The following is a 12321-nucleotide window of genomic DNA, read 5'->3' on the forward strand; positions in this document are numbered from 1 at the left end:
GATTAGATTTAGCATAATGTAGCCTTATACACTGCACCCTTTGTTGCCCTTGTTACTTCCAATCTTACTACCAGGCACATACCGCCAAACTTTGGCAGCTTCGACATGCGTTGCTGGATTTTTCATTGCGGTAAAGCTCTCATAGTAACTACGGAATGTACGTTCGTGTCGTCAAATGTCAAGTTCGGCTATAGTATGTAGCTGGCATAAGCTGCTATCTGCTCCATCTATCGTATGTGTTCCGAAGAATATTAATACGTGCTGTACTAGATGTTGACGACTGCCTACTGTCGCCGAACTCAGACAGATGTCGACGCGAATGCACGCACATTGCGTAGTTTTATGAGTGCTTTTATTTATCGCAATGAAAAACCAGCAATGTATGACGAATCCGTCAAAATTCGGCGAATTTTTCCGCGATAGTGTGGAGCACGTGTGGAGCAAGCTTTCCAAACCAACTTTAGTAGTCACACCTATGTACATCAGAAAAGGTAAGTATAGTACTTACATATACAAAAGTAAGTATTCATTCAAAACAGAAAAGCATGCTTTTATATTGATAACTTAATAAAAGTAATTCACGGAAGATGGAGCCATAGTGACTTGAAGTGATCGGACTAGTAGTTCAAACTAGATACCTGTTTCTTCGAAATATATTATTATACACAAAAAAATAGTCTCCGGTCGAGATTATTAACTGCCTTTTGCTCTAGTTATGCTCTATTAACATATACTTACATATATAAAAGACACCTTTAGATCCTTTACATATGAGAAGTTCCGAGTTAAAAACAGTGTTCGTAAGGTTTTCCTATGGTTTTCGTATTATATTACAGTGGTCGCCTTATCTCTTATCATTTATTTATTCCTTTTGGCACCAAAAATAATTAGAATTCCTAGATAAATGAAACACTTCACGAATGTGTAAAATTATGTATATTGAATTGTAATAAATTGTCACAACAAGGATTGCCTCGAGCCTACCTTACAACGCAGGCGCAATATTAGCCTACTACGTACTTAAACTATCTTAGTCAACTTAACGTTACATCACATGTAGAACGAGATATTATCTTATAACTTATGGCCGACGATATTGTTAACACCTTACTCCGTCCATCAAGTATTAGTCTATAGCTTAATTAAGTATAACCTTTTTTAAATTTAATTATAAGTTCAAAGTTAGTCGTAAAGGGATCAAGCCAAGAAGAAGTCACACATTGTTTATGTTAGAAACCTATTAACAACTTATTGGGCCAGCAAAAATTCCTATTTTAATTACTTTCTGGAGCATTTCCACCATGAGTCAATTTTTCATAATTATTATGATCAGCCAGTCTTGCTTTCTATTAGGTACTATACTTTGTAAATCATTGGTGTCAAATTAGCATGAAACTAAAATAACACATCTGTCTCTGTCGCTCTCATTTCAAATGTTCATGTCCTAGATTCAACATGATGTCATAAGATTCGAAATTAAATTTTACATACCTAGTATAGATACAAATTTGCCAAGAATATAGTGTACAATTCTATTATCAAGGTACTACATTCAAGAATAAGTTTACATTGTACAATTATTTAGCCCTTCCTTGAGACATGGATGTGGTTAGCACAGGCCATGACGGAGGGCGAACAGAAACACAGTTATACAATGAACAATAATTCTCATGACCAGTTTTGAAAGTAATTTAAGAAGACTAACTCAACTCGTGCTGTCTGTACTTATAGACGAGAGATGGTTTGAGAACAGACTGCTTCGTGTAAAAAAATCCGTTTGAATATTCATGCGTCAGAGATATAAATCCTATAATAACAGATTTTTATAGTGAGATCTTTTCCGTACATACGGGCTCTCTGTACCTTCATTGACAACAATGATTACATAATTATAGTACTTAATGTATGGATTGGATGATAAAAAAAATACAAGAGGTACCTCGTTTGGTTTTTAAAGCTGATCCGGTGTTAAAATATTCATATCGATTAAATTTATTGATTCCTCACTTGACACCCATTACAACAAAACTTAAGAGAAAAATCTCATAAAAGCGAGTAATGTGCGCATTATAATTGGCTTATATAACAACTAGAGTCAATTAACAAATCTTACAGTATACATTTTATACGGAAGTGATATATAGGCTACATATCAGTCAGTCATATTGTAGCCGATACCTAAAAAGGTTACCGAATTGCAGAAAATATGTAACATCCATAATTGACATAGAACACACAAATTCGAAAGGAGATGAAAAGGAGTAAGGTGTTCGCACGGCTGTCCAGCAGTTTTATCTCTTATTTTTATTCTTCATAGTGAGCCGTCGCCAGAAGCTTGTCTTCTCGGCTGGGGGCTGCTCCTCCCTCGCCTCCTCTCCCCTCGTTTCACCCCTCAGCATGTCTAGGAACGTGGGATCATTCTTACGTACGTTCTTCTCGATTTTCACCGCTTCCGCGCTGAGTTCCGCCTTCAGCTTCTCCGGGCTCGTATTTTCGACCTTAAACTCGTTAGGGTCTTCAACGAACGCCTGCTGAAGATCACGCATAATCTTTTTCCTTATAGTCTTCTTCATACTGAGGTGTCTTTCTAGTGTTTTGACGTCCCCATTGGCGTAAGAGCGGTAGTCCTCCTTCTTATTTTTCTTAGTCTTCTTGTTTTTGTCATCGTTGTCGTCAAAACTCTTGGCGTCGTATTGCTGATTGAGACCGAAGATGTCCCGGAGGTGGGGAATGGCCCGTTCCGACGTCATCGTGGAAGGTGGCACCGCTCCCGCCCGATATGGATCACAGGTACCTCATCGTGGACCCTGGAAATGAGAAGAGTAATATTCTTAAGTCTATAAGAAAAACATACTTTATTATCAGTGAGACATGGACGACGAAGTTCAAACGCTACATCTTTTGTTTAGTATGTTAAAACTACCTACAAGAGAAAACGGGAAACAGAAATATTGATGAGCTGCTAAACACGAAGTCTATCAGAAAACCGCTGATATAAATGAAAGTAAGCATCGCGGAAAGATGACAAATGAAACTGAATATACAATCACAGTCGCGTTAGAACGGCAATTCTTCACAACCGTCCAGTCGTTAACACGCGAGATAAATTCTGCCGACATTGGAAACCGTGAGACTGTCATTCTAACAATAAAGTTGCTATCCGGCTTCCAAAAGCAATAAATCAAAGTCTAATACTTGATATGCCACGCGAGTCTACATCTGCCGCTGGCTTACAATAACGTAGTTATAGAAGGATATCCGATATGTAAACTTTAAATCAATAAGGTCAAGTTCTAGCTATAGGTGTTTCAATATACTGTTTGGTTCCGGTGAAGGAAAATATCATCAATTAATCTAACGGGCTTTTTAAATGGTTTGGAAGGTAATGTTAGCCATCACTTGCTCCTAGCGAAGGAAAATATTATGAAGAAACCAGAATAATGTACCTAATATCTGGTGATTTGACCACTGATCTTGGTGCGGGCTTCCCTCCTGGCTCCCTGTTACGAATTTCCATCCTTTACGAAATCACTGCCATGGATTTTAGCGAAGCCGGAGGAAATAAATTAGAAAACAATTACGAGAATCGTCTAGAAATTTTAAGTATCTACTTTCGTCTATAAGTCGATCTAAAATGCACTTTCCTTCCATGACTGTGGTCACTTTATTTTCGAGTTGCTGGTGCAGGTGAATGTTGACTCGTTAGCACTCTTACATACAATGGTGGCGATAAGAACAGACGCTGTGTACCGTAACTGTGATACACTGTCAGTGAATACAATAACTACTTCCCTTTGCAGCTTATTCTTGTACTGGCGAGTGAAAAAAGCATCGATATATAACTAAACTGGTACTCGTAACTCTAGTGGACGCAAGAACCGTAAGGATATAAGTACTAGTTCAATGAGTGCGCGTCTTTGGCTGCCATTTAGGCTACCATTTAGGCTACATTAACAAATCTATAATTTATAGCGTACAAATGTAAGCAAAATGAGGTCTTTCATGTTTAAATTCGTTGAGAAACCTAAAAAATTGCATACACCTAAAATATATTTAATGATTGAGTATCAGAACCAAGTAACGAGGGATAGGGGAGATCCCTGGAGGTTGCTGGTGGAGGCTTACACTCTGAAATAAGATATAAGTAGGTATTATTTAAAAAACAGAAAACCAATTAAGATTGTACTCTAACGTAATTAATGCACGTAACGCTTCGGTTACAACTAGACAGTACAATTTGAATTGTTTTTCAGAATATGAATTTATACATTTATTTATATCGATTGGGCGCATGTATTTACAAATCTTTGACCTAAACATGGAAAATAGTATAATAGTGTCGAATTTACACTTTTCTTTCATTTCGAATTTTCTTTTTAATCCCGCTCAGCTCCGCTGTGCTCAAATATGTTTTCATCCAGCGCTGGTACCTACATAACAACACCGGTGCGGTGCGCCGGCGCAGCTTGCATTGTTCAGCTTTAATAAAGCCCGCTTGACTGCACTTCTTGCCAAGCGCCAAACAATGCCTTACCGTCTTCAGATCGAATTTTAACGTTTTAGGATGCATATAAACATAAAAACAATATAAGTACATATCATATGCTAGTCCTATCGGATTTTTTAAATAGGTTAATGTAATAAATATTAATACCTATATAGCCTAACCAAAGATAAAATTATATTTATTTAATCTATGAGCCTAACGCAATGCGATAATGGGATCATTGATTAGTTTGTAGAATAAAGAGTAAATTGCAAGATTCTGTACTTAATTGACAAATTAAAAAACAATATGTGTCATAAATTAACTACTAGAACTACTAGAAAATATATTTAAGCTCCTATCCATCATAGCTCTTAATTATGAATGACTGATCTTAGAAGATGTCTGGAAATTTTTGATCTACCCAGTATCTATATCAACAAGTTAGTGTGCTAGGTAAGTTTTTCGATAAAAAATCTAAAACTTTGTCGTACATAGAAATTCTATCTGTCTACTTGATTTGGATTTTTTTTACTTACCGAAATAGCTACAGGCACTTTCTTTACTTTCCCCGATAATTTTAAGTTCTTAAGTAGTTACAATAAGTTGGCGCTGAATGGTAAAAAATGTTCCCATTACTATCAGCATGACTTAATATTTTAGAGGTCTTAAGTTTCTTTTAGTAATGATCGACCAAATGAAATAAGCCAGTGCTCGGACTTTTCATCACTCTCATGCTAGTCGTGATGAAGAGTAAAAACTACTCTTTAAGATTTAAGATATTTAAGATTTTTTATTTAATATTGAGTCTGTCTGTACTTTTCTACTTTTATAAGCCCGCGCAAGAGTGTGTGTGTGAGCAAGTCTTGTAAATTTAAGTTATACTTAAATAAGCATCTCATTATTTCAAATAGTAGTTAGTACATTTGTTGTACATATTTACCTTTTCAGAGATACTAACTGTGTAGACCTATGAAAGCATTTTAGCTACACATAACTAAAGGCAATAAATGTCTCTCCAAATAAGAAGACCTTAAAGTTAAGAACCTCTTAAATATCCTCCTAAGACATGATTACTGATTACTTCTAACCGATACATGGGCGTCTACTCACAACTATGAAGCCACTGTTACGTCGTAAATCTACTGCCGATAATTGTGTAAACCGTTTAACAGCTGACATTAACATTGAGGAGGTCACTGCACTAGCTGTTGGCGGCCATCTTACGTGTGACGTCACTGTACACGATATTTTTGGTTTTACATCCGTCTCAGTATAGTTTACTCATAGAAATGGATGGTTATGGAAGAAAGTGGCATAAGGCAATGACTGTTTATTTTTTAAGCCGTTTCTAATTTTAAAATAAAGAATTAGAGGTCTTCACTGAGAACTGTGAAATTGGATTGATTGCTCCGGTTTTGAGTTGAGAGTTACGTGACTATAACAATCTGGTTCATATAAACATGATAGGGGTGGAAATTTTTTTTTTAATCTGAATTAAGAATCTTAGTTCAGATAATTCATACCTATGTATGAATTATAATTTACATCATTATTAGTATGTGTATTTCTACCAACTTTCTCGTGTTTATTGAGACAGTAATTCAATTACAACGGTATAACCTGACAACCCATCAAATATCTTGCCTGTGGGTCGACTCAATTTATGTTTACATTGCACCTCTATGTTGACGAGCATGGCACATGTCGGAACATGTTCTCTGTTTGTTTGTTTGCTCAGACATCCTAAACAAACACGGTCACATTTGACAATCAGCCAGCAGTCGACACACTTCCGTGTGTTTAGCTATATTATCTATGTTATTTCAGGCTGGCTGTTAATGATAGCTATTAAATATGTTTTCTTAATTGATGGCTTGGTGGCGCTTCCACTAAACAAATAAATAAGTTTTCTTTGTATATCCAAAAAGAAAATTAATGAAATTGGTTTAGTGTCCAAATGCTGCATTAATATGTTACAGACAATACTTATCTTCCTACTGAACTTTTATCTTGCCATCATTTAACAAGACTTAACGAGAATAAAGTGTGATAAAATCACTTTTTAACTGTGGATTTCATTTCAAGGGGCAATAAGCTACTCTCTCTCTCTAACCTTATAGTTTTTAAAGGTTTTTTTTGTCATACTATAGTCTCCATTGCTCTATTGCAAGGTTTTTGTTCATAGCATGTCCTTATTGTTTTTTCCTTACACAATAGATACATGATAATCTAAGATCATCGTTCTGTCTTTTTGAAAACAACGAATAAATATTACGATATCGACCCAAATCGCACATCATAACACACACAATCTTTCATTAATAACAAAAATACAATTTACAACGTCAATAAAAATGAAGAAAAGCGCTTCACAAATCAATACCATCAAACCGCATTGTGATCGTTACTATTATGTAGGCCCAGTCGGTATGTAGGCCAGTAGATGTAAAAGTGGATTCATTGAAAGAGACCGATTCGGATTAATTAAACCGTTTAATTGCTTCGTTTTATTACGAATTGCTAGCACAGATGGTATACAGATTGGGCTTTATTGACGCAAAGTTTGTAACCTCGTAAGCCAACCATTTTGCAAGTTAAGCGAATATTCATTAGTGATAGGCTCTAATTGGGAAAAATTGTTTGTTTTTTTTGTGTTCCTTTTATGCCAACTAAATATTGTCGGATTAGGTACGTTATATAATGGGCATAAGAGTAGCTACTAAGGGGTCGGAAACCATTTGAGCCCTTCGATACTGGAGATAATAAAAACAATTAAGCCACAATAGAATCGCGTCAGATCGGGCCGCTTGGGAATTGTTAGCTTAATTGATAGCCATTTTTATTCGACAAGAAGAAGACTATAGAAACGTAAGCGGACTCTGGGCTCCGACGGTCAATGGCGAAAGAAACCGGGAAAACACTAAGATGAAAAAGAACATTATACCAAAAATACTTTCGGCGTATTCAGAAAAGATAGAGCGCTTCTAAAAGGAAGGAATATATTATAAATCACTAATATAGTATAAAATAAAGTTGCTTCCCGCTGTGCCCTATTTAAACTTATCTTTAAAACTACGAAAAGGCTTTATTTTTCAATAGATTTTTTTCAATATGATTCCTGAAGATGGTTTAGGTATAAAATTTATTATGTTTTACCCGGGCGAAGCCGGAATGGGCCGCTAGTTTGATAATAATAAAAAAATAAAGAAATTGATTGCAATATTGTGCATAAATGGTTATACCCGACCTTGTGGTTTTTACATTATCATTGTTACAAGCAGTTGGGCGAACATTGTGTTTGTCCAAGTGTTATTTTAGACACAATAGTCATAGTTGTTGTCACAGACACACTCTGTTTAATACTGTTGTGCTGTTGTGTTAAAAGAACTGATCTAAATATTACCTATTTGTAGGGAAAACTTAACGCAATTTTCCAATTTTCGATAATGCAATTGTTGTATTGTAATAAATAAAATTATTGAATAAAGTTATGTTACTTCTAGTCATCATGCAAATCAAAGTTTATTTATTATAAACAAAAAAACTTATATATATTATATATACCAATTTAATATATATATATATTGAACGTACACAATTAGGTCAAAAGGTATACTGAAACATTATGATTGTGATCATTGCTGAATGAATGAACATAAATACTGTTTGAATGAGTTTCTTTCGGCATTTCTTCTCAGCAGTGGTCGTTTTGAAATGCTATATTAATTGCTATATTAATTAAATGGTAAATATCATAATTTAGAATATGACGTGAAAAAGTGCCTATGAAGGCCTAATTTCTGAATAAATCATTTAGAGAGAGAGATTAGACCATCTTAAGCAAATTTTCACCTCAAATTACATAGGTATTCTATGTCTCATTAACCAAAACAAAAGGTACCTATCCAACTGATTGTATGACTTTGATTAGAATTTTCAATTTACGTAAACTACTTTATTTGCTTGTCTAATATGCCCTGACGTTGTACGATGAAGAAATATGACACCTAACATACGTATAATTTATATAGTGCATTTGTTATGGAGTGTTATCATTATTACACTCTGTGGTTAGACACAAACTGATGAGCTACTCCCGCGATGACTGTCTGACAGTTATTTATCGCGCAAATTAGACCACAAGAGCGCTGTCGTAAAATAAAATTATTATAAAAGATACCAGAAGGACGGATAGCATGAGTGGATTATAAATAGTCTTTAACAAATTGTTACTCTTGATTTCCAAAATATTTTGATATGTATTAGGAGACATGGCCACTTTCTAGAACTTAAGCAAACCCTTCGCAAACCAGATTACCGGTATTATTTTTATGGAACCTTATAGGATTTTTCTTGTAAGCTACAACACCTGTGACACGACTAACTATGGCAAATCCTTGGGCAAAAAATTTGGCAAAATTTTTTTAAAGAATATATTAACATATGCGTAATTATAGCATGGTGTAGAAGATATTTTTTCTCGATTAGTTTTAACGATCAATTTTTAAAATTGGAAATTAATAATGAATAGTTAATCCCAATGCCTGTATAGAATAACTTGTTGATGGCTTTGAAGATCCTTGATTTTAAAAAGTGCAAACTACAATGGTATAAAATGAATATGAATAAGTATATTACGCCTGGTGCTTTTGTGTTTTAGTTATTTTGTACGTCACATCGCGTCGCGCCCTAATTACCACAGCGCACCAGTAGTAGGCAACTTTTGTTTTCAAACATTTTAACACTTCACTCTGTCCACGTATTATTAAAATTATTTAATAGACCGCGATCAGCCTCGGAGATAACCGCGAAGGCACGATCGAATACAATTTATACTTGATATCGTCATGGAAAATACGAGTTTCCTACGTGGACACAATGTAATTTATTGTTTACGTTTTGGGCAATTCCTCTCGCTTTTGAAAAATAGATTAAGATTATAATGTGGAAGTTATGATTGAAGAGTATGTATATATAAGTATGTATTAAAATCAGCTATACCTAGGCATAGTTCCGGTAAATTTTTCGGGCTAAAAATCTCTACTAAAATATACGTTCCGTACCTACTTATATAAATAATAAATTAAAATAATAATAAATATATTAGGACAAATCACACAGATTGAGCTAGCCCCAAAGTAAGTTCGAGACTTGTGTTATGGGATACTAACTCAACGATACTATATTTTATAATAAATACATATATAGATAAACATCCAAGACCCGGGCCAATCAGAAAAAGATCATATTCCATCATGACCCGACCGGGGATCGAACCCGGGACCTCTCGGTTCAGTGGCAAGTATCTTACCACTGCGCCACCGAGGTCGTCATCATATATCAATTCACACAGCACGAGTTTTATCCATTATTTATAACCTAAGTTAGTAAAACTTGCATTAAAATAGTAGTAACTTGGCCAAAGCCAAAAATGAATAGAGTAATTAGAATTGCAAATAGCTTTGTGAATTGAATTCACAGATGAAAGTGATCGTTGTCACTACGCCTTCTGCTATTGTGATCAACTGCAGGATATTGCGTGATTGCATTTTTATATCCACCGCAATGTAATTTAGCAACGAATATAAGTAGGTATATACAAACATCTTTTGTTGCTTGCTAAGTTGTTATATACTTTCCTGTTATTTATAAAAAAGATAAAGCGAGCTAAAGTATGTTTTGTTTCTTTTCTGTCAACCCCTAATTTTGTAAAGTGGGATGACGACAAAACAAACTTTCGATTAAAGTGTTCTTTAACCGTTTTTTTATGAATTAGTTATATCCTAGTACTTAGTCAGCGCCAGGTATACAGGTACCTACTTAGGCGTGTAGTTCCGCCGTACAATAGGACCACTCCACATCCTCCCGTGGATGTCGTACGAGGCGACTAAGGGACACAAAGCCTTAACAGCTAATGGGCAACAATAGCATTCCGAAAGAGTTTGTTGAGGTCAGGCGGGCCGCCGATTGTAAAATCATAGCCAAATCTTCCAAATTTAATGGCGATTTTTTTACGTTAACCGTGGGCTTTGGGGCGTTAAAGCTACAAATGCAACCGGCAGCACATGGAGATGAGACAGTAGCGCTATATATTAACGTGTATATGTATAGCGCTACGATGTCTTTGAATTAAAGGAAGTAAGTAAGAAAAGTGTTGAAAGAATTTCCTGAAGAATATGATAAATAATACCCTACATGATATCATATACACATTTTATTATATCCTTGTGTTTTGATTGAAAGCCGTCCATTAGTGTTTCACGAAAGAGTATCAAAATCCACAATAATTGTATCCGTAATAATCTTACTCAATTTCCCAATCATAACTGGCATTACTACCAACAGTTAAAGGTTAGAATATGTATGTATCTACAAATAAGCTTGTTTTGCGGACCTTGTCCTGTCTATATATATGTAGTATGAGAGCTTGATCACGTTGTACCTAATGTTAAATGACTACACGTTTCATTTAATTCATTTAAATGATACATTTGACTTTGTATCATGGTCATTGTCGTTCGCATGAATGATGAAAACAAATATAATAATAATACATAACAAACCATACAGGGTACTACGGGGTAGACAGAGCCAATGATTAAGAGACTCGATGGCCAAGATGATTCAGAAATATCGACTAGGTACTTAGATGTACCACGGGCTTCCGGGCTTCCGTGGGAATTTCGGGATAAAATGTGTTATTTCAGGTTATATTCTACCCGTGTGCCAAATTGTAATATGGCAAATAAACATTTTTTCTTTCTTTCTTCTTTCTTTTTAGGCTTCAAGAACATCAATGAGTAAACATACATGTATTTATTTTAAAATAACTCATTTTGGCTCCCTCATTAGTATATCTTTAGAATATTTGCAAGGTCAATATATAATAACAGAATTCAAAATGACAACATTTTAACATTATTCTTTAGTTTTAAAACTGTTTATGCAACGAACGTCGCCCTACTTGGCTCATCTAAACGGGGTCTTACTGTGACTTCCGTACATTGTATTGTAGACACTTCTCAAGATTTAAAAAAGAAATATTCAAAATAAGAATAAAAAGTAGACAGACCGCATAAGCAGGACCGCCTTTGCTGGAAAAAAAACTGCACAAGTTGGGCTTTGGCAAAACTACACGAGTTGATTCTCAGAGCGTTTCTGTTGTATTCGGTCGCGCTGTCATTACAATTTTTAAAAGTTTAACAAAGACAAGAATTAGTTTTACTATCTGACTTTAAAATAATTAACCTGTACATAGCCGTAAGCCTACAGACGTTGCTTTGAACAGAAATGGTGGTGGTAAGATAAAATAAACATCAAACACCTTTAAAATGTTTAACTGTTGTTGTAGTTGATAAATTTGTAACCAATGCCATAATCGACTAAAGTAAATACATACAAATATACACACCTATGTAAAAAGGCGCCTAATGCACTGCCTCATGGACTGCGCCGAGCAGTCCAAAGCCTTGGACTTAGACCTGAAACAGGAAAAAATATGGTTACAATACTTAGTTTAAAATATTGCTCTCTCTCTCTCTCGTCGCGGTACGCGTAAAAATAAACCTTGACACATTTTAGATTCGGCTGCGATTTTACGACCCGCCTGACGTCAACCCTCCTATGGGTTGCTGATGCTGCTTCTTAACTGCTGGTTCATAACTAGTTAAAAGTGAAAAAAAAAATGTCAGAAACCAGTTTCGACCTTTTTATATCACTTACTCGCCGCCGTCGGTCGTCCGCGAAAGGATACGAAATATTCTAGGGCGGAAACCCCACTTTTGAAAATAAATAAAAATTAAGCAAGAAATACTCTAACATATTTTTTCGAA

General features: G+C 35.2%; 1 protein-coding gene across 2 annotated transcripts in view; it reads right to left on the reverse strand.

Annotated features, from left to right (window-relative positions):
• Window positions 1-919: 919 nt before the first annotated feature.
• Window positions 920-12321, reverse strand: part of LOC128670686 (uncharacterized) — a 50412-nt gene continuing 39010 nt past the window's right edge. For both annotated transcript variants that reach the window (XM_053746550.1, XM_053746549.1), the window contains 2 exons: window positions 11901-11970; window positions 920-2807 (listed from right to left, as the gene is read on the reverse strand). In XM_053746550.1, coding sequence (XP_053602525.1) covers window positions 2292-2750 — 459 coding nt within the window. In that variant the 5' untranslated portion in view covers window positions 2751-2807; window positions 11901-11970 and the 3' untranslated portion in view covers window positions 920-2291. The remainder of the gene's footprint in view (window positions 2808-11900; window positions 11971-12321) is intronic.

This window comes from Plodia interpunctella, chromosome 6 (assembly GCF_027563975.2).
Source record: "Plodia interpunctella isolate USDA-ARS_2022_Savannah chromosome 6, ilPloInte3.2, whole genome shotgun sequence".
Lineage (NCBI taxonomy): Eukaryota > Metazoa > Arthropoda > Insecta > Lepidoptera > Pyralidae > Plodia > Plodia interpunctella.